This window comes from Gavialis gangeticus, unplaced genomic scaffold, assembly GCF_001723915.1.
Source record: "Gavialis gangeticus isolate Ggan-Ray unplaced genomic scaffold, GavGan_comp1, whole genome shotgun sequence".
In the NCBI taxonomy this organism is placed as follows: domain Eukaryota; kingdom Metazoa; phylum Chordata; order Crocodylia; family Gavialidae; genus Gavialis; species Gavialis gangeticus.
In genome coordinates this window covers 72,879,818-72,903,465 of record NW_017729034.1, presented here as the reverse complement: position 1 = coordinate 72,903,465, position 23,648 = coordinate 72,879,818, and the positions used below count along the sequence as shown (strand labels likewise).

Below are 23,648 nucleotides of genomic sequence, written 5' to 3'. Positions count from 1 at the left end.
GGGCACCTGACTGCCCCCATTCTGCTTGGGCCAGAGTGTGGTGGCTGCAGTGGCTCTGGCTCATGCGGGCAGCAGTGGAGCGAATCCAGCCCTGGCACAGGCTAGAGGGAGGAGGAGGTGAGGCCTGTGGCACCCCTACTGGGCTGCACCCCCCGGAGCAGTGTCTCCTGGCTGCCCTGCCCCTGTGAACATAGGCACCAGCCCCACTGCCTCCAGCCCACTTCCTCCCTGCCCCCTTCCCCCCCCGGAAGGGGCAGATGCCTTCCCATCACCCCTCTGCCTTGCCACAACTCACAACCCTTTGAAATGTTCTTGCAACCCACTTTTGGGTCGTGACCCACAGGTTGAGAAACACTGCTCTAGTTGGGGCCTAACCAGTGCTGAGTCAAGGGGCGCTATCACCTTCTGTGTCTTGCACCTATTGCTTCTATTGCTGCTTCCCAAAATCACATTTGCCTTTTTTGTGGCTGCATCACACGGTTGACCAGGGATCCTGGTTTTCTATGATTAAAAAAAAAATCCTCAATTTTCAGATATAAAAAGGTAACCCCAAAACCACATTTTTCCATGATTAAAATGAAACACCACTATATATGTATGTATGTATATATGTGTGTGTGTGTGTGTGTGTGTGTGTATATTTATTTGTGTCATTTCATTTTAATCACAGAAAAATATGGGTCCCTGCTGTTCACTCATGCTGAGTCTGTGATTCGCCAGAACTCCTAGAACCTTTCCCATAGTTGTTATCATCCATTTTGTATTTGTGTTTTGGGTTATTCTTCCTGAGATGTAGCACCTTGGATTTATGAGCAGTTAACTTCATCCAGCTAGCTCCAGCCCATTTTTCCAATCTGTCAAAATCCTTTTGAATTATGCTGCTGTCATCCAGGGTGTTCACAGTCCTTCCCAGTTCTTGTTTTCCCCTTGCTTTAGCTGTGGCAGATTGGGGTGCCATGCTTTGTGGCTGTGTGACAGCGTTGCCTGTGTAGTTTTATTAACAGGTTAGACAAGCATTTACTTGGGATCGTTTGGATAAAGGTAATCCTGCCTCAGGCGGGGTGTTGGACTGTATGACGTGCAAGATCCCTTCCAGCCCTATTTTTCTATTGTTTTCTGATTCTAAGGAACAGTCAGTTGGCTGTCCCCGACCCAAAGAGCCTTACATTTATCATATATTGGTACAGTGCTTTGTGCAAGGGGATCCCAATTTATTTGTGGTCTTCAATCACAACTTCAGGAATAAAAAAAATACATGTATACATTTTGTATACATGTATACATTTGCTATTTTAACTTAGTTTTGTAATTGCCTATATAAACATAGAAAATTGACCCTTTGCATTGTCCCATCCTTGTAGGATAACTTGCTGAAGCATGAAATTCAGTGGACAGCAGTCAAATTTTTTTTGCAGATATTTGTTTTCGGTTTGACTGCTGTGCATTGAATGGCATACTATTTTGAACATGTTTATATCTGCTGACCAACAGAAATAAACCTACAATGTGACCAATTTTCTTCCATGCAGGCACATTTATTTGGTATTATTTATATACCAAAATTCTGTTTGCTGGCTTAACACTTTGTTTACATTCTTAAACATCAAGTTTTCTGTTGATTTTTACATGTGTTATATACTGAACATCAGTGTGTTGCATTGTGGAAAACAAATTATTGAAAAGCATATATAGTGAAGGGAGAAGGTACAGTAGTGATCACTGATGAGTACACACCATAGTTATCCCCTGCTAGGATACTATTTATGTTAATTATGTATAAATTGTGCCTGCTGGGCATAGACAGTAAATTAGATATTAAAATAATATCTATGGTGGCACAAGGAGCCATATCAAGATACATCACCTGTGATCATGGTGGCTGAGTTAGAATTTCTGTATTACATAATGCTGGTTTTAAGTCTCTGGAGAACTTAGGGCAGGTTCTTGCTATTTATGCTACTGTGACAGCATCTGATGTAGTAAGCTCAGGCTCACGAAAGATAATTCCACGCCTCTCTGATTTAGTTAGTCTGTAACAGTAGTTATTAATCTTGTTAGACTCAAGGCACCTCTTGGAAAATGCCAGGCCTCAGTTTTCAATCATTTTTTTGATTATGGGGGGAAAAAAAAAGATTTTTGTTTCAAGAACTCACAAAGACTACAACAGGTCAGAATGTTTTTAACACCGTGGATTCCTACTTGAAATCTCTGTGTTTATCATGTGAATCATGTTTGCCTACCTAACAGTGCTAACATTGCTTGGTACCCCGAAGCACCCTTGAAAGGATCTCAAGGCATGCCAGGGTGCTGTGGCACCCTGGTTGGGATTCATGGGTTTATGAGGTGCAAATCTACCCTGCCTTCTGCCTGACTTTAGACTAATATGGCTAGCTCCCTCTTTCGACATATAGACAAAGCCAGGCTTGGAGTGTTAACAAAGAAAATATAACAAGTTTGGGTGAACTTAAGTTTAAGAACATCATCAGCTTGCTAGAGACTGGAAGTTTCTCATCTAAAACTGAAAGCCCTAACTCTGAACTAACCTCTCTGAAATGCCATTCTCAAAGCTTTTTTTGAGTCTGGCTTCTAGAAAATTGAGAAATAAATTGATTTTGTTTATTTAACAGTCTACCACAGGGGTCAGCAACCTGCAGCCCATGAGCTGGACCTGGCCAACGGTGCAGTAGGGGTAGGCAGTGGGGGTACCATCTGCGCACCCTGCTTCACCACCTTGCTTCATTTTTTCCAACGCGCTGCTGCCACAGCTCTTTGGTCTATATCTCTCTCATACCCCCCTTGCAGCTGCCTTTCTCTTGCTGCCAGATTTGTCACTCTTGGCAGTTGGCGGTGACAGGAATTGGTGGTGAGGGGTAAGGGGTGGCAGCAGTGGTGACTGCAGTAAGGGGGCATGAGAGTGAGAGAGCAGCCCACGGCACACAGCGGGGGGGGGCTGGGGTGGCAGCAGGTGGCTTGGATCGAAGGCAGTGACCGGGTTGCAAATGAGGCCCTGCCTTTGGACCCAGCTGCTGTATTTCAGCTTGCTGCTCCTTAAACTTGTCAACCCGTGTCCTACCACACTAACGGTAACCCTGACCCCAAAAATCATGTGACAGATTTACATATTGCCTGACATGTATGATATTACAGACTATATTCTGATAGCAGATGTATGTTGCTTCTTTAGACAGTAGGGAAACCTCAGATAGTGAGATAAAACGGTTGTCCCTACCATCATGTTAAAACTTGGTCCAGCTGCCACCTACATATACCCTTGAAGGAATAAAAAAAACTTGTATAAAGGGCTGTGCTTTCTGACACCTAAATTGGGCACTATTACATGAATTTAGAGAGAACTCGTGATTCATGAGTGTCGTTTTGATTGTTAAGATGCCTGAGTTTTGATGATGCTTATGATTATTCTCTGAAATAGTATATTATATTTGAGGTCCCTTTCCACTAGATTTATTAAAGGTTAATTGCATTGTTTCAGGTTACAAAGCTTGTGGCTTTGCTGGGGTTAAATCTTGAGGAAAGACAATCTGATATATAATTTAGATCCAGAGCTTCTAAATATTTGATGCTAAGAAACATTCTTAAGGAATGTACATAGCATGTAGATCAGTAAACTCATTAAGAACACAGAATAAAGTTATGCCAATTAGTGCAGAAGGAGACCTAATTAACACTAGTGGGTAGTTTCTGGGCTTGCCAGTTACAAAAAGTATGGTCTGGTTCCTCTGTTATTTAATAATAAACACATTCAATATGTAATTGAAAACTACCACTTGCTTACTCATCCAGATGAGTAGAAAGCTTCCTGGGCCAGTTCCATCCACTTTTGTGGCCTCTAAGCTTCCATTAAAATATATATATATTTCTAACTATTTTGGTTGAAAAGAGAAGTTTTCAAATGTGAACAGAGAGTAACCCCATGCAACACTGTCTCCTAAGTTTGCAAGCAGACAGCTCTTAGTTTTTTGGCAGCTCTGAGCTTCTGTAAATTGCAATAAAGTACAAATGGATTCCTGAGAACTCTTTGGGCAGCACTGAAACTCACAGGTTAGGTGTAGGGACCTACAAAATTTGAGATTTCATGATTTTCATGGAAACCATGAAATTGGAAAGTCCCCTGCGAAAAAACATGGGGATGGTGAAAAGGTGCAAAAATTGCCACCGGGCGGGGGAAAAAATAAAAAAGAGTGCTGCAAAAACAAGAATGGGTGTGAAGCCCTGGCATCCTTGTCACAGAGTGGCATGCTGCATGTGCTGGCTCTGCCATGGGAGGGCCCTGGGAGGCACAGCAGGATCCTGGGCACAGCGAAGTTGCGGGCATTCTTAAGACATTTTTTAAATTATTTTCCTTGATGGGCTAGGTTAACTGGTTCGGTCAAGGTTAATGGTTAGGTCAAGGTTAATTTGAAAGACCTAGCCTGTTGTAATGTGGCTAAGGAGTCCTGGTTCTGAGGGAGAGGAGAGCTCCAAATACTGGATGCAAGCAGGAGAATTAATTGAAGCCAGGAAGACTGAACATCTCAGAGTTGATTGGGGAATGGTGCTGGACTAGCAGTCAAAGTGAATTGACACTGAATTTGACATATTTGGTTAAGAAGATTGAATTGAGTACTTTATTTATTTATTCATTTATTCATTTATGTGAGTCTATGACTCGATTAGCGCTCCATGAGTTTGAGAATAATGAGTTAGTTTAGCAAAATCCATACAATACCTAGGCAAGGCTACCCATATTCAAACGCCCTCCAAAACTGTTACCAGAACCCCAGAGTCACTTATGGGTCTGACATCCCCACTGATCCAAGGGGGTCAGGAAGATCTGACTGTATCCACCTTGGGGCAAGAACATCAATGACCTCGGTTGGTGAGTGGATGAGGTGTAGGGGAGGAGGAGCCCTAGAAAGCACCAACCACAGGAGCGTGCCCACAGGCTGTCTGTACCTCTCTTCTACTTAAGGTCAAGACATGGGAGGCAAGCTGAGGGGGAATTCCCATGGGTGGGTGTCGGGTAGTCACCAGGTATGGGCACGTGCCCTTACATCCGGTTGACATTCACCGGTCTTCTCCAGGGGCACCGCAACCCCTAGTCAGTCTGGGTGGGGCTCTTACTCTCTCTCTCTTCCCGCCTGCCACAACTTTGATGTTTTTATTTTTTGAAATTGTTATCGAAAGGGGAGGGTGGTGATTACCCCGCCTCCACCATGACTGACTGTTGGTTCCTGCCCTGAGCTCCGTGCCAATAAAAAAAACAGAGGGAATGACAAAATGACCAGATGAAAAAGGTTCTTTTCTTTTTTTCTCCCCCTTTTTTTATTATGATGCACATCAAATTTCCTCTCCAGGAACTGAGTCCTGGACGACCCCTTGGCTAATCTGTCGCTTCTCCAGCATTGACTCTTCCATGCTTGCAGGCAAATGAGGAGTCCCTTTTTTTTCTCCTTGCTGATTACAGCTGCACCCAGCTTAATTGGCAGCTCGCAGCCAATTAAAAAGTCAATATAAACAAACTAAAAAAAAGGTAAGATGTGGGAGAGCGTCACCTTCTTCCCTCTATCTGTACTGGGTAGTAGGTTCCTTCCTCCCCTGATGCCTGACCCACGACACCACCGTCAAATGGGGTTTTGTTTTTTCTTTACAGTCTCTCTCTCTCCTTCTCCCCCCCCGCCCCATTTATCGCAGCTGCACCCAGCTTAATTGACAGCCTGCGGTGGCTCTTCAGCACTTCCGAAAACAAACAAGCAAGCATACCACGTGCATGGCAGAAAGTGTGATTGTGGGCTTGAGCATCACATCCTCCCACGCCTTACTGCTGGTGCAGGGGGAGTCCTGGGATCATGATCCTAGGCTTCCCTTTCCTCCAGCAAGTAACAAGCACCAGCAGCTGACAGGGCTGTTAGCCACAAGAGTGCACCTAGCCACACATTCCTTGCTTTATGATGTCATTAATTGCTATAACATTTGGCTGGGTTACAACTTACGACATGATTAACATGTCTTAAGTGTTACATGTGGCAGGGACCACATAAATCAAGCTGATTTTATGCTGTTGCTCATTGGAAAAACTCTTAGCATTTTGGACCTCTTTATCTGGTCAAATAATATGGCAAATATGTGGTTTGGCAAATATTTGTTTAGTTTCTCAACCTTTTTGGACTCACAACGCCCTTCATTCCACTCAAGCATCCCTCCATAACTTCTGTGAATTGAATGGCACTCCATTTCAAGAAGTTATGTATATTTTACAGTGTTTACCTCCTTGCAGAGGAGCTAGGCAGTGGGGATGGGGGATCATTCAGGCAGGTTCAAGCATGAGCCTGTGCTTATCTGCTTAGCTTATCTGCTTATATCTTCACACCTTGCTTAGTATGTCCCAACAGCTCCCAGCCCCTTTCAAATGATGTGGGGGCACCACCTCCCTGGTTGTGAATTACCAGTTTAAAAGAAGACTGGGTAGATTTGCACTGTATAGACTAACCAAAGAGTGAGTGAGTGTATGCTATGTGTCCTTTCACAGCAGCTAATGAAGTGAGCTTTCATTAAGTTTTGTGTGCTGAAGCTCACTTCATTAGATGTGAAAGGACATGCAAAAACCAGAGTATAAGAAGGAGAGAGGAACTGGAATACAGAAGACAAGGGAGAGAGAGAAAAAATATTGTTTTTCAAATATGGGTGAAACTTGTAAAATCATATATTTGCTACTAGTAATCCAGTCCTAGTACTAAGTTATATTTCTGTTATGAGGTGGGGTGGTGTTGGAGTGGTGAAGGGTTCATTTATAAGTAAGTCTGTATTCAAGAAGGAGCTGGTAGGTGCTTGTTGTCCACGGACAGTTCTCAAGTACTCTAACTAAAGGAAAGAATGGAGGCTAGAAGGCTTTGAAGGCATCACATGGTTTAGTAAAAGAAAAAAAATCTGGTATTTAAAAGTTGCTCCCAAGTCAAAAACAACAGACGGCAAGGATAGATGACCTTTCCTCTGTTATTCCATGATACCATCTTGTTTTACAATTAAATTCAGTTCTGTTTAACTGAATTGCATTCTCCGTAGTTTTTTTTCCACAACTACTACTTCCTTCTTGCTCTTCATACAGTTTATATGCAGTAGGCTCCTGCTATACATTCGACTTAAAGTTGGATAATAACCAGCTATAGAGTTGTTTTTCAAGCGCTAACTCTATAACTGGTTGGCTCTTTTTGTAGCTGGATGGACATTTTTATGGTGTAATAGTTACTTTGCAGGTGTGACCAGTCTAAATTTATTGTGTGATTAACCATTTAATTACATATATGTTGTATATATAGTCACAGATCACCATCATTGAATCTCTGGGGAGGGGCAGGACTTCTGCGGCCCCTCTGTTAATCAGAGGCATTGTGGGGGGGTATGCTGATGCACTCCACTGTGAAAACGGTGACCAGCGCCATGCTTGGAGTGCAAAAATCAGCTGCTCTGAATTTGGTAGTTCCCTAGTGATAGGATCTGATGTGATGCATAACATGTAGCAGGAGCCATAGAAAAGTTGGTCTTACTTTTATTTACAGTTTGTACATTGGCTCTAGTTCTAATGTCCTGGCATGAGTTGCAGACTTCTGGCAAATGTTTAAATGCAGATACAGACACCTGCTTTTTTAACATGTATTTGAATTTAATTAGAATTTTCTTATAAATGTTGCGCCTAAACTACCCTTTGTTATTGTTCTTTGGTACCCAAGCATGATGTCTATCCTGTTATATGTCCAGACATCCAGCATGGATATTGCCTAAACATAGTGGTTGGAGACCTTTTCCCCACTGTGATAATCATGTTGAAAAAAGCAGGTCAAAGTCTGGCTCTGACAGAATTCCTCCTAGTGCTTCCTCCGGGGCAGAGGGAGCATATCCATTCCACACTCCTTCTGGGGTATTGCATGTTACTCCTTACACCAGGGGTGGGCAGAATACAGCCCGTGGGCCAGATGCGGCCCTTCAAAGCCCATGTAATGGAGGCTGCCTCTCTAAAAGCCTCCGGCAGCACTAGCCGCCAGCTGCAGCACCTCAGGCTGTTTCCTTGGGTTCTGGTTGCGAGGCAGCCAACCCTGAGCTCAGCCTGACCTAGCTGGCCCTGCCCCGCCCCGCCCCGCCCCGGCTCAGGCCACATTTGCAGCTTGAGAGGGGCCGGGGGGGCTGGGCTACAACCTGTGGTGCCGGTGAGGGGAAACAGTGTCTGGGCCAGCTTCTGCCTCCTGTGCGGGACTGGAAAGGGCCCTGCCCCACAGGTAGGCCCAGGAAAGTGGCAGCTGGGCCAGCTTTCTCCGTGCCGTGCTGCTCAGGCTGTGCAGGGTCGAGCTGGGTCGGCACTGGGGGGGAAGCAGCAGCTGGGCCACAGCCCTGGCCCAGTCAGCACCAGGGAGGAGAGGTGGCAGCGGAGCCATGTGCTGCTCCCAGCCAGAGCAGCAGGGGCTTAGCTGCATTTTCCCCCTACCTGTGCTGGTCAGTCCCGAGCGGCACACGGCTCCGCCACCACTTTTTCTGGCCGGTGCAGACCCAGCCAGGCTCCTCCCGTCCCCAGCAGCATGTGAGGGGCAGGCTTCAGCTGCATGCCGCCTTTCCTGGCTGGTGCAGACCCGGCTGGGTCCATCCCTTCCAAAGCAGCACGCAGCTGAAGCCAGCCTAGTAAGTGCTGCTGGGGACAGGGCAAGCCCAACTGTGTCGGCACTGGCCAGCAGAAGCGGCAGCAGAGCCTCCTTCTTTTGAGACCAGCTGGCACAGGTTGGGGGAAAGTTCTGGGGGAGGTCTGATGTCCCTGAAACCCCACTGCTGGGGCAGGATGTTAGAGGGGTCACAACCCCTTGCTACCTGGTAAGTTGTGCAAGGGGAGGGACTTCTGGTGGCAAAGGTCGGGGCGGGGCTTCCGGTGGCAAAGGTCAGGGGGCAGGATTTCTGGTCCCAAGATGGCGACAAGGGGGTGGGGCAGCTGAAGGGGCGGGGCTACCCATGCGGCCCTCGACAGCTCGCCAAAACTCATCAAGTGGCCCTCCACCCAAAATAATTGCCCACCCCTGCCTTACACCCTGGTCTGATTTGTAGGCTGGCATGAAGGAAGTGAGATGGTGTGTGTGAGGATAGGCACAATGACCAGCCTCTCTGCTTATCCCTGTATACAGGGAATACCATTGTGGGTGGCCCATGCAGACGACTTGGAGTGGGGAAGGGCTGCTACGACCGCATTAAGAGCCAGTCTCAGGCTGTCCCAGAGGCAGAATCTAGGTTTCGAATAACACTTTTGAGCCTGTTAGTCAATGGTAGAGGATGCAACTCGGAGCAGAGCCCATGGGTATCAATGCCCAGTGAAGAATTAGGTCCTGAGTCTAGTTTGCTCTTCAGTTAGCCACCTTTGATTTCAATTCATATTCTACTTGTCCAAAATGTGTCTTTTCATCTGATCCTTTCTCTACCTCCTCTCTTCTCCTCCAATGTGGCGAACAAAATATCTTTTTTGATCCTGGACTAAGCAATTACTTGAACTATCAGCTCTGTTGTTGGGAGTTTGTACAGTGCCCAGTACAATGGGGCTGGCTCCTATAGACCTTACTGCAATACAAATAGTAAATAATGAGGTGTTGGCACAAGATCTTGTACAACCTATTCTGTTTTAAGTGTAAAGCCTTAAGCCTGAAAAAACGGGCATGTGAATACGTGTAGTATGCATTTACCACCTCAGTGCAAACAGTGTTTATTAACTACAGGAACAGCTTACTAGAAGCTTTTTGCACATCAGGCTCCTTATCTTGCTTCTCTGCATTATGCCTCTAATGGCAGCCTTGAAAGTGACAGGCCATACTGAGTTACCGCGTAGGCAGCGAGGCTGAAAAGTGCTATGCACTTAGGGGGGGTTAAGCACTTTGTCCAGCATGCAATTGCTTGCAATTTAAGCAGTAGGTAACAAATGGGGACTGGCGCTGTGTACAGTTAAGTGAATAGCCCACTTACCCAGTATTCATGCAAGTGGAGAACACTGTATTCCCTGTTGCTGCTTCCTTACAAACATGCGGGGTCTAGTCCTGTGTGGCATCTCCAGAAGGTGAGTCACAGAAGATGCACCCCAGGCGAGGAGGATGGGCAGTGAAGAATGTATACCATATTTCTGCTTCCTGGATTTGGGGATTTTCCTGGGGACAAAATGAATAATAGCATAAGCTGAAGCAGCTCTCGTGGTAAAATACATGGTAGCCCACCCCAGGAGGCTTTTGGTTTGTCACACGAAGTATAACCCTCAGAAAGTCATTCAGTAGACATGCTTACCTGGCCTGTATAACCCCTGCCCTGAGGGCTGTGAAGGGAGGAGCATTGTATTAAGAACATTAGAAGTGCCATACGGGCTCAGACCAATGGTCCATCCAGCCCAGTGACAGAAATACATGGTGAGCACTGAATTGGATATCTCTAGAATAATCTATCCCCTGTTCAATACTCCCCCTGGCATCCACCCTTATTGATTTAGAAATGCCAGAGGAAATATCTCCAACTGTTCTGTTCAGTAGCCATTAATAGATCTACCATCCATGAGTTTATTCGGTCCCTTTTTGAACCAGGCTGTGTTGTCTGCCTCCTCCACCTACTGTGGCAATGAATTCCACAAGTTAATTATGTATTGCATAAAAAAGTACTTTCTCTTGTTGTTTCAAACCTTTTTCCTATGAATTTCAATGGGTGCTCCTTAGTTCTAGTATTCTGTGACTTTGGTAAATAATAGTTCCCTGTTCATGCGGTCCACACCCTTCATGATTGTGTAGACCTCTATTATATCCACCCTCAGCCTTCTCCTTTCCAAACTTGAAGAGTCCTAGCCTTTTAGTCTCTTCTGATGTGGCAATTGCTTCATGCCCCGATAACTTTGGCTGCCCTTCTCTGTACCTTTTCTAATTCTACTTTTTGAGATGTGGGGACCAGAACTGCACACAATATTCAAGACATGGACGAACCATGGATTTGTATAATGGCATGATAATGTTCTCCGTTTTGTTTTCAGTCCCATTCTTAATGATGCCTAACATTTTATTGTCTTTTCTGGTCACCACTGCACATTGAGCTGATGTTTTTAGATAACTATCTACAATGACTCCAAGGTCTCTTTCGTGAGTCATAATGGCTAGCTCGGAACCCAGCTTTGTGTATGTAAAGTTTAGGTTATTTTTCCTCAGGTGCATTACCTTGCATTTGTTGACACTGATGTTTATCTGCCATTTTTTTCCCACTTACCTAGCTTGGTGAGATCTTTCTGCAGCTCCTCTCCATCAGCTTGGGATTTGACTACCTGGAATAATTTGGCATTATCTGTAAATTTGGAGATTTCACTGTGAGCCCCCATTTCTAGATCACATGAAAATGTTGAACAAAATAGGGCTGAGCACAACATACAATACTTGCTGTGCCAAGAGTTGGCAACCTGTGGGCCACATGCCAGGTACAGCCTGCAGAACCATCAGATCCAACCTGCAGGGGGGTTTGGTGGTGTTTTGTAGTAGGGAGGAAATTGTCCACACTGCCCTGCAGCCAGGCAACAGGGAGCTTGGCCTGTGCCATGCTGCAGCTGGGGTATCAGGGAGAAGTGGCAGTGGTGGCAGTGTCCTAGCACCACCCTGCCTTGTATCTGAGCTGGGCCTTTCCAACCTGCTGCCAGAAAATGTTGGTGACCCCTGTTGTATTTTGTAATTCTGCTGGGAGGATACATCTTCTGCCAGCCCTTGTACAGGTGCTTTAATGACTTCTGTATACTGCTGGAACAGCATATGTGTACCAGACCAGGGGAGAGATTAATCTCTGCAGTCTCTGCAACTTGTTTATTAGAGAAGAATTGCTTGGGGACACTGCTAAACCAAGAGTGGATGTGCAGGAATATCATATGATGCATCTTGAACCTTCTCTCAATCATAGGTCCCAGAAGCCTTTTGTCTTTAGTTAACTCTGATGTGGCGTGGCAGTGCACAGTCTGCCTACAACACTGCTTTCTCCTCATTTTCATTAACTTGGTTAGCTGAGGTCTAGTCTACAGTACAAACAGTTTGTTGGTGTGTATGTATTAATATACACTATATATCAGCAACTCTCTCAGTGTAGATGCACTTTAGAGGCAAGGATGTGCATTAGCTGACGTGGCTTACAGCTGTTCCAAAAATGAAATAAACTCTGCTGGTATCGGGTTTTTCCCAGTGTAATTATATTTAAATAAGGCTTTGCCAGTATAATAGATCATGTCTTACTGGAATCACTCTACTAGCCAAGGCAAATGGGTAAATCTGCAGAATTGCGTGGATTATAAGGCTATCCCCTGGTGTAATGTCTTCTGCGTGCTGCAATTTTCATCTGGTTCAGGGCTCCATTCTTCAGCATGCAATGTGTTGGCTTGATTTGGCAACTTCTCTGCCTTCTGTACACACATAACAATACCAGTTGTTTGTTGCCATTAGCTGCAAGTCATTGCAGCTGAAACACTTGCATTGAAACACATTCCATTCACTTCACTCCTTATTTTAGATCATGCCTTTAAGAAACACATATGAAGTGGGACTTTCCAGCCCCTCATTTTTTACACAAATATCTCCTCTTCCTGCTGTCTTTCAAAGGTTTTCACAGTGTGTCCACAGCCAGCCAATTCATAAGACCTCCATCAATTTATTGTTTTCATTTCTTTGTCTGCTTCTATCATCTTCTCTTTTCCTAAAGGTTCTGAGAGTTGGGATATTTGCGGTAAGGATTTAATTGTATCTTAAAGATGAAATGGAGAAGTTTTTAAGAGAGAACAAATATAGCAAGAAAATTAAAATGGGATGCTGCTGCTATTGTTAGAGCGGGAGGAAAATGAGGGTTTCCTTATGATATATAAAGATAGCCTGAGAACTGTATCTGTCTGTCTAGCTAGGTAGCTAGTTAGTGATATAGGTAAAGATATAGATACATATTGTTTTTCAACTTTAGAATCATCAGAAATATCAGCTGTTTTATCCTTTTGCTGGAGTTCTCCCTGAAGGAGCGGAGAACTGGCCTAGCAGCCGTCTCAGACATTAAGAGAAAGGACAGTGGTGCAGAATTTTTAAGCTGTGATGTTTTCTTTCAACTGTTTCTTGTATTTATGAACTGAATTGAACAAACAATAGATTTTTAAATTATCTGAACAGAAATTGAGATAATGGTGGTTTGATGGTTCACATTTCACCTGCTTAGTACCTTTGTTAATATCTTACTGGTTCCTCATCATCCATTAAAATAGTTCAGACAAAAAAAAGTGGATAGGGCTTGAATGTTTAATGTTGGAAAAAAAAAGAAGGAATCCAGGCATCTTTATGCATCATAGATACAGAAGTCAAGACAAATATTTCTTTATTTCGTTTGCAGGTCACCTCTAGGAGTTTTAAGGGAATTCTGCCAGTGAAAGTATCCACCCTTTCACTTCAAAATGTCAAACGAATAGTTCATTATTCATTTTCCATGCTGCTCACTTAGCTTTTCTCTTGAGTTTACAAAGAGAAGGCAGCTGCTTTGATTTCTGTTTTATCACCAGTCACAGACAGTTCAGTTTGTCTCATATTTTCACCAGCAGGTTTCAGTGTTTTTTAACTGTTAAAATTTTCCAGGAGCACAAGATACTAAAGTATTTGCTAAATTCTAGAAATGCCATGTCTCTGTTTACCTGCCACTTAAGGAGTAACCACATGTTTACATTGGCAATTAGGAGCAACTTTCTGATGGAGGGTGGCTAAGCATTGGAATAGGCTACCTAGAGAAACTGGAATCTCCATCCTTGGAAAATTTCAGGAGCAGGTTAGAGAGACACTTGGATGGGGTGGAGATGGCTTAGGAATGATCCTGCCTTGAGCAGGGGACTGGACTAGATGACCTTGTAACATCCCTTCTGACCCTACTTTCATATGATCCCATTTGATGGTTACTACTTCCAAAACTTTTAGGGCTAAATTTAGTTCTAATATGGAAATACTTACAAAATATAAACACACACTGTGTTATAGACTGCATTTACATTACATTACATTACATTAATATCAAAACTAGTATACTCAACAACTAATGCTCAAAAACATGGTCACAACTTTATTTTGATGTTAAGGTGACTAGCTCCAAGTTTAGGTGAGCCTCCAGATTTATATTGATGGTTATATTGCTGTGAATCTGAAGCAACTCCACTTCAGACTTCAATGGAGTTACTCTACATCAGTTACTGGCACAGTGGGGATCAGGTGTGTCCCTTTATAGTCTGTCACAGGGGTGTTCAAGTCATCTGGTCTTGCGGGTTGGATGAGGGTCTGTGGGCTGCATCAGGACCACACACTGGAGTCAGGTGGCAGGGCCACACATGCAGCTCTGTAGTGGCTCCCCTGTGCTGTGTGCAGTGTGTGGCTGATCCAGCCCCATGTCCTTAATGAAGTATATGCCGGCCCTGCTCCAGGGTTTGTACTGCATGTGGTACCTACACTGGACTGGCCCTGTGTGGTGGTTCTGGTTGTGGTCCATATTGAACCCTGGGCCCTCTGTGTGCACCAGGACTAATGTGCAGGGTCAGTCTGGCAGGCTGTCATATACAGCGCATGCCCCTTGCCTACTCACTGCACCCTGTACAGACTGAGCCCACCATACCAGCTTGGCATGTGGGGTTGGTCAAAGACCCACAGACTGGGTCATAGGGCTCCATGGGCTGGATCTAGCCTACAGCCTGTATGTTTGAGACATCTGCTCTATTATACATGTTTAAAATGATTTCTTTTTACCAGATCTTTTTTACTTCAGTGATGTATAGTTTTAGTCCTTCTTACAAACTGACTTTTGAAATGCTAGTTGTACTGAATGTTGTCACCTTGTATAAAAATTCCTGGTTGGTATCCCATGATCTCTGTCTTTCTGTACTTAGACATACCATACCTTCTGGTATGTTTGGAAAATATTTATCACATTGTGGGTATTAGCCAGACAAATAATGAATCATAACTTTTTCAATCTCTTATTTTAAAATTGAATGAAGAATATGTATGGCATATTTTGATTATGATATGGCATCTGCTGATATCTGCTAGGTGAATGAATAGGCATGTGAAAGCATGACCTATTTGAGGATTTACCCTTTTTCCTGTGTTTCATGTTTGCACAGTTTTCTCTGCACTTTAGAATACGTGGTCTTCTAGAAGGATGTTCCCTTGCCTTTTAATGTCTGTGTTTCCCATGTGCTTATTCATGTAACTGTCTTGTTAATAGAGAGAGATTCCTTGGGAGGGTTCTGGTATAGGACTGTAACAGTGTGAAAAAACAAGAACTGGTAAACTAAGGTTTGATGTCTTTTTATATTTGGGTTTTTTTCAGCTCCTGAAGAAAAAGAGGCAATTAAAGGGCAATATGAAAAACTCATGGATGCCTATGGTTGCTTGGGGGAGCTCCAGCTAAAATGCGGTAAGTAGCCATTGGGCTAGGCATAGTGATAAAATACCCAGAGAAGCTTTTGTGCAAAATGATTGAGGTTGTCTGATTTTATTTAAGTGATGAAGGACATTTGGGCTGCGTCCAGACGAGTGCGGCCATTTGTTTCCTTGGGGACAAGTAGCAGTGGCACAATGTGTGCTGCTGCTACTAGTCCCCAGGGAATGCCTTTGACATGCACGCTTTTGCGTGTGGCAAGTTGCCCCGGGTGAAGTAGGGGAGGCCGGGGCCAGCAGCTGTTGATCTCCCAGGTGAGGGCCACCCCCCCAGGGCTACAAGGTAGCAGTATGGGGCACACCTGAGTGTGCATTGTGGCACCACAGACTGCATGTCTATGCTTGTCTGGATGCGACTTTGGATCTTGTTAAATATGGCTTGTGTAGGTAGTAAATCTTTTTATGTGCTGTGTTTGTGATTAAAAACACACTGTCCAGTAACATCTCTGGATTGTGTTTTTTAGCTTCTTTAATTTCAAGGGACTGTGTTAGCAGCTTGAATGTAATTCTTATCTTAACAGTTGTTGTCTTGAAAACCTCCAAGGTTGTAGAATCTCCATCCTTGGAAGTTTTTAAGACCCGACTAGAAAAAGCCTTGGCTGGAATGAGATAGTTGGGGATAGACCTGCTTTGAGCAAGGGGTTGAAGTAGATCAGTGGTTCTCAACCTTTTTTGCATCAGGACCCGTTTGTAAACATCAGTGGCCAGTCCCGACCTAGTGCCCCTCACTTCTGACCTGCTGCCTCCCATCGCCTGGTCCCAGCCCCAGTGTGTGGGGCAGGGCAAGGGGGCTCCCAAGCAGCCCCTCGCAGGCTGGAACTCTGCTGGCCTGCAAAGGAAAAGGCACAGTTTCCCGTGATTTTCTCCTTTAAAAGAGAATATATTTTTAAAGATTGTTTGTGACCTTTTCATATATACTTGCAACCCACCTTTGGGTCACGACCCATGGGTTGAGAAATGCTAGACTAGATGACCTCCTAAGGTCCCTTCCAACCCTAATCCCTTCAAACCCTAATTTTCTATGATTCTGTGTTCTTTCCTACCAGTTTTGTCCAGGGGAAATGCTGATTCCCCATGGCTTCTGAAAGAGCTAGTTTTAGGAATGATTGGTTGTGACTAATCAAGGCCCAGTCTTACAACTACCTATTACTTGCATGAAAGTTCTATTGGCATCAAGTGAGCTATTCTGCTGCATAAGCGTTTGCAGTATCGGGGCTTTTAACTTCAACAAACATTAGTGCAGAATAGTGTTGTTCCTCAACATTGCTATATGTTTCCATGTACTTTTGGAAATCTTTGATTTAGTAAAGTAGGTACTTCTGCTGTTCTGTCTGCAGAAGTATAAAAGGAATTTTTGTTATGCTATATGAAGAGAGCCTGAAATTACATTTAATACCTTTTAGAACTGGGTCCAGTAAAAAGTATGCTTTAATTCAATGATTAAAAAGGTAGGCTAATCAAAAATATTTAACTCAATTTATATGCTTTTAAAACTTGCTACATTTACAAGTTTGGAGACTGAAATTCTCTTTGCACTGCCTGTAAAAACTGCCCCCTACCACTGCTTTGGCAGTGTGCCTCAAACTTGACTTGTAGGTGTGAGGATATTTCATTTTCCACTTCAGTTCAATCATTAGGCCTCTTTGATGATACTGCCAACAACAGCACTAAACACGGTGGAGGATTGATGACTGGTACACTAGGTACCTGTATGAGACTCTGTAACTTGTTTCTCATAGACCACTAAGGCTAAATATAGACAGTCAAAAAGCCTGAGGCTGATTTGATTCAATCTTTGCAGGTTAGTCTCAGCTGCATAGACTGAATTGACAAACAAGTGAACAGACATTTGCTTTTGATTCCAGAAATGCAGCCACATGCCTTGAGTGGCCCAGGCCAGATGCTGGGGAGTGCTAGAGCACACCTCCATGCTTGGCTGAAGCAAAGAGCTTGAGCCAAGGCTAGACTGTCTACCTTGCAAGGCAGGGCTTGCAAGGGAGGTGCAAAGCATCCTGGGATACTTGAATCTGAAGGGGATCTTGGACAGAAGTTCAATAAACCAATTTGCCTAAATCAGTTAAGTTTAATACTACATTGAGCCAGATTTATCTTAAATTGCTTTTGGCCATTTTGAAAGTGGTTTATGTGCATTGAACTTCTGGCTAGAGGCAGACATTACACATAAACCAGTTTAAGTGATCAGACACTGGTTTAAACCTGTAACAGTACGGATGTTCAGTGTAGGGCTGCGTGAAACATTACCATTTCATTTTGGCTTCCATTTCGCCATTTCGAAGGGGACAGTGTTTCCTTTTGACGTTTTGTTTAGTTTTGAAGCACTGTTCCATTTAGTTTCATCAAAACTGTTTCAACGCGGTTTGACGTTTTGCCCATAGGCTATAATGGGAAATCACAAAAATGCCTATAATTTTGTCATTTCTTGCCTAATTCGAATGAAAACAGCAGGGAGGGTGGCCTCTGCTGAGGCCATGAAGCCTGTCACGTTTCAAGGAGATGGGTGAATGGGTTTCTGGGAAACTGTACCTCAAGCTGCTGACAAGCAAAACTCATGACATGTGTGACTTTGCATGTGTGTTAAGGCATACCCTCACTGGTGCTGGGGCCTTTACATGACACAGTAGTGTGCCCCACTGAGGCCTCTTGCTTCCCTAATACATTGAAAGGAGTAAATTGAAAGGAATGAATGAGTATAATAATAAAATAAAAGGGTCCAGAAAGCAAAAGGTATTGAATCTCACTTGCTAATAACAGGCTAGCAAGTAGGAAGTGATAGCCTTTCTCTGGCGTTGCAGAGATGCTGGAAGACGCAGCTTAGTAACTGACCCCAAGGCAAAAAGCTCAGTTCAAACAATGCTGTTTTTTATGCTGTTTTTCTGTCCCTCCCCAGAGCACTAGGATTGGAAGAGACCTCAGGGAAGGATCACAGTTACTGGCAAGCTACACATGTCAATATCAGAGCAGTTTTTCTCCTCTCTTCCCCCTCCCTCTCCTTAGTTTCTGTTTTCCTGCAAGCAAGCCCAGCTTCGAAACTTGAAACATTTCAAAACTTTTTAAATGTTTCGGGTGCCCTTGTTTCATTCCAAGGCTGTTTTGAAGCCTTTCGTTTCATTTCGATGTCGCTGTTTGGAGCTCAAAACGAGTTGAAACGGTGTCCAAACAAAACACCTGGTGAAATTTTGCACAGCCCTAATGTTCAGTGCATATAAACCAGTTTGAAAATAGCTGAAAACAGTTTAAGATAAACCTGGTTGAATGTAGGATTAGATTTAACTGATTTGGCTCAAACTGATTTATGCAATGTCTGTCCCAGACAGTTTGCTGGTTTAAGTTAAATCAGGGTCCCTCAGCATCCCGGTATGCTCTCTGGGCTGGGTGGGGCTCTCTGTTCCACTGCAGGGCTGGATCCTCTCTGCTCCCTGGCTGGAGCTCAGCACAGACTTTCAGGCACAGCAGAGACTGCTTGCTTTCCCGTGCCTCCTTCTTACCCCTCCCTTCCTCCTCTGTGCCACGGCAGGGACTGTAGCTAGCATGTAGTATGCTAGCTAATGCCAAGAGGTGTCTGTGTGTGTCTCTCTCTCCAATTTCAGTGGGATTGGCAGACAGAACAGTAACCACTTAGGGCTTTTGCAGCTAATCAACAGGTCATCCAGTAAGCTGTTTAAGAAGTAATGTGGAGAGAGGCTATTGTTTTGCTAATTGGGTGATAAAGACTGTTATCAGCCCCCTGACCTCCTGCTGGCTTGCTCGCCTGTCAGTTTGCTGCAGACAGTATGATGAAGCAGGGAGGGAGATTGAAAAGCTTGGTATCATCAACAGATGCATGCACTGAACTCCCCTCCCCCCCTTGCTTCAGAGTGCTAGCCCGGGCCCCTGGGGCTGGCAGCACTCCCACCCCGTGAGCAGCCAGCAGGGAAAAGTCTGGGAACATGCAGGCAGACATCCCTAATGCAAGAGTCCTGCCGGGGCAGAAGGGAAGGGAGAGCTGCTGTGGTGCCCCCCAGCTTCTAGCCTGAGCCACTAGAGGCATGTGCCTGAATTTCTTCAGTCCAGAGAGAATGTCTGTCCAGTTTCAAGCCAGTTCAGCCTAGCCAGGTTAAACTAACCTGCAAAGATTGAATCCATTCACGCTCAGACTTTTTAAAAGTCTGTCCGTAGCCCTGGTGTATTACTGAATTGAATTGTTTCCAGTAACTTATACCAGTTTATTTGTAACGCCTGTTCCTAGACTAAATGGCTGACAGGCAGTAATGACTGCTGTCCATTTTGGCTTGGGCTAATTTGAATTGATGACTTAGAGGTGAAATATTTTCTCTCTCTCTCTCAGTGGAAATCTGCAGATCCGCCTGGTTACTCAAAGCAAGATGAGAAGTTTTTGTTTTTGTTCTGGTTCTACTGCTTGTGGAGTCATTAGGAATTTCAATGGAACTCAATGCTAGTTTTGTTCATGCAATTAAAAATACAACAGAGAACATATGATCCATTTTTCTTGGCACATGAAACTGTGCTTCTCCATAGGAGTTCAATTAAACCCATTGTTGTGACAGTTCAGGGATTTGGCTAATGAATACAAGCTGTTCAAGCCACAGCTAAAGCTGGTTCCATGTGTGTGGATGGGAACTAAACCAGCTTTCATATTAAAAGTTGTATTAATAATAGTTTTATAAGGAATAAACACATAACTATTGTGCTTTACAGCCTATTTTTCCTTTCTGTAGGATTGTATTGCTATGGTTTCTCCAGTCCTTTATTTTTTTGACAACCTTGTGTTAATTTCAGTAGTCATATAAATTTCTGCTTCAGAGCTCTGTCAGTTTACTTCTGTTTTATCTCAGTATGATGTCTCTGCTCTTTCTGTTCAGGACCATTTATAAAGAGAGATTGCCAAAAAATCAATTAATGCTTTGAGGAGAAGGACCAACAGGTAATTGTTTTTGCCTAGCTTCTTTAAAAGGAAAGGCAAAGAAAGAGTTGTATGGAAATTGTACAGCCAAAAGATTCTCAAGTATGTCCCTCTATGTAGACTGAAGAGAGAAAGTTGTGTGTTCTCCTGTTCTCCCATTGGTAATTAAGTAGACCACGTCTCAGTCACAATTATGTGGGTTACCTTCCCACTCATTCACTGTACAGAAATTGCTTGCATTTAAAAAGTAATATTAAGAAGGTATTTAATATAGATCTTTTGGTTCTAATATATATCTTTTGGTTTTAATGCATTTTAGCAGCTGGAAACAAGGAGGCATGCCATTACTATTAGGCCAGCTGGTTCTCTACTAATCACCAGTCTTGTACAGACTTCAGTTCAGATGGTGACAGAGAGGTCTTCCTGTGGCTGGAGACCAGCGGACTAATTGGTACCTTTTATGAGCATCAAATTAGGTAAAGATATTTTAAGTAGTATTCCAGCGGGGAACACAAAAGACATAGTTGCAGAGTTGAGTGTTGTTCATAGGGAATAAAAAATTTCTCTGGGAATTCCCTGTGCACTCAATCAACACATAAATATCAGTACTTAGAAATCCAAAAAGGCCCCATCTCACCTGGCTTCAAAAATCTTTTCCACCCCAATTACTCTTGCCAAAGAGGACAGAATAAAGTAGTAGGGGCAGGCAATTATTTCAGGTGGAGGGCCACTTAACAAGGTTTGAGCTTTTGAGGGCTGTATGGGAAGCCCCACCCCTTGCCCTCTTGGGACTGGAAGTCCCACCCCTGACCTTTGCCACTGGAAGTCCCCCCCCGCCTTGCCCGTATTGTATATAGAGGTGATTTTCGTAATAACTCAAAAATAAATTCTTAATCTTGTGTATGGCGGGGGTTGGAGCAGTGTATGTGGGGGAGGGTGTGGGGTGCATAGGGTATGCTGAGGGGCTATGCATATGTCGGGGGTTGTGGGGGCAGGGTGTGTGTGTGTAGCAATTGTGGGGTGTGAGGAAGGGTGAGGGGGTGTGGGGACCCCCTGACACTTCCCCCATACTTCCCCCCATGGCACAACGCAGGCAGGGGTGCTCGGGGGTCTTGTGCCCAGGGCCAGGCGCTGGTACCCAGTAGACCATGGGTCTCGCCAACAATGCACATTGTGGCAAGGAGCACAACCATTGCTGGGCTGTCTCTATAACTTGCACTCCCTGCTGCACATGCAGCTCCTGCACTCCTGTGGCATGGGAGGGAAGCCCCATGCACTGGAGCAGGCTGTGCAGGTCTAGGGGTGGGGAAGGCAGCTGGCTTCAGTGGGTGGGGCCTCCCTCCCGTGCCATGCAAGTGCAGGGGTTGTATGTGCACAGCAGGGATCACCAGTGATACAGACAGCCTGGTGGGGGCTGTGATCCTTGCCATGATGTGCAGTGCTGGCCAGAGCCATGTGTCGGACACCAGTGCCTGCGCCAGGCATGAGCACCCAAGTGCTCCGTCTGCTGCTGCTGGTGCCACTTTCTGCCAGGGCTGTACGCCATGGGGGTAGTGTGTGTGTGGGGGGTCCCCATTCCCCCCACTCTCCTTTACATTCACACACTGCCCACCCAAGCTCCATGCTGCCGCTGCCATCAGGCCCAGTCCCGCTTCTGCCCAGCTGCAGCTTCGCCCCCACCCCCACTGCTTCACTGCCTTGTGACCAGAGCGAATGGGACACCAGGGAAGTGGAGCAGGCAGTGGCGACACATAAGGGGAGTACGGGGGTGTCCACACACCCCCTGAGAGCGCCAGTGTACCCCCTCATTAGCTGCACTCACTGCTTAGGCAATGGGCAGAGGGGGCAGGCAGGAGTGCCTGTACCCCCCTGGAGGTGCTGGCCGATTGCTGCAGCTGCTCCCAGAAGCGGCTGCAGCCAGTCCCAGAAGCGGCTGCAGTAATCGGCCGTGGGGTAACTCCCCCTGAACAGCAAGATCTGCCACAGGGGACCCCTCCCCCCCAGGCAGTAAGACTGGTCTCAGAGGGGGCATATGCCCCCCCAACTAAGGCAGCACCAGTTGCCGATGGGAGCAGGTCTCCGGAGGCTGCAGCAGTGGAATAGTAGCCCTGCCCAGAAGCTGCATGCTGGCTGGACTGGGTCCTTCCACCCAGGAGGGTGGGAGCAAGATACAATAGGGTATGTTGGGAGAGGGGGTGTATATGTGGGTGCCTCGCTCCCACCCTCATGGGCAGAAGGTCTGGGTCGGGTACAATTTGTTGGTAGGTGCTACGGGCTAGATGTAACTGGCTGGCACAGCTCATGGGACATATTTTGCCCACCCAGGGAATACAGTCTACTTTTCATCTTGCTTTGAATTTGCATAAAAATACTGATGTATTCTCTGAAGCCACTTGCAAAGTTAATGCTTCCTGGAAAGGGTTGTGTTAACTTGCTTGCCCATATGTCAGTCAAAATGACTCACTAGGTTCCCCTGCTTGTTTTTGCTAAGAAGGGCTGCAGCAGAACAAACAGAAGAGTATTTCTGAGGCATTTTTTAGCCAAGGTTTTGCTTCTTGAAGTGGGTTTAGTAGCGATAAATTTATTTTCAGCAGTTTGTTGGGATTGGGCTTGTGTTGTTCTGCACACTGTTCAGATGCAGTAGTGCCATTAAAAGATACATGTATGAAATGATACCTGGATATCATCAACGATGTGGATTCCTTCATTTGATGTCATTGCCATGTTTAGAGAAATGTGCTCTGAGTTTGCATATGTGTGTTCAAATGAGTAGTTAAGTGCATAGCTTTCATTTATGCCTTTAAACATCTTAAAGTCTTGCCATGCTTAGAAACGGAGAAGAGAATCATAGAATCAATGAGTGGGAAGGGACCTAGACAGATCATCTAGTCCGATGCCCTGCCATGGGCAGGAAGGAGCACTGGGGGTGGCAGGGGTAATAAGACCCCAGCCAGGTGCCTATCCAGTCTCCTCTTGAAGATCTCCAGGGAAGGTGAGAGCACCACCTCTCTGGGAAACCTATTCCAGGCTCTGGCCACCCTTACCGTGAAGTAGTTCTTCCTAATCTCTAACCTAAACCTATCCTCCCTCAGCTGGTGGCCATTGTTCCTGGTGACCCCAAGGGGGGCCCTGGTGAACAGACTTTCCCCCAAGTCCCTGTTGGTGGCCCCTGATAAGGTTGTAGGCAGCCACAAGATCCCCCTTTAGTCTCCTCTTGTGGAGACTGAAGAGATTCAGGTCCCTCAGCCTCTCCTCATAGG

At 45.1% G+C, this 23,648-nt stretch overlaps 1 protein-coding gene across 3 annotated transcripts in view; it reads left to right on the top strand.

The window, feature by feature from the left end:
* The window catches only part of SYNJ2 (synaptojanin 2), a 115,529-nt gene that overhangs the window by 16,836 nt on the left and 75,045 nt on the right, over window positions 1–23,648 (top strand). For all 3 annotated transcript variants that reach the window (XM_019527019.1, XM_019527020.1, XM_019527018.1), the window contains exon 2: window positions 15,358–15,444. In XM_019527019.1, coding sequence (XP_019382564.1) covers window positions 15,358–15,444 — 87 coding nt within the window. The remainder of the gene's footprint in view (window positions 1–15,357; window positions 15,445–23,648) is intronic.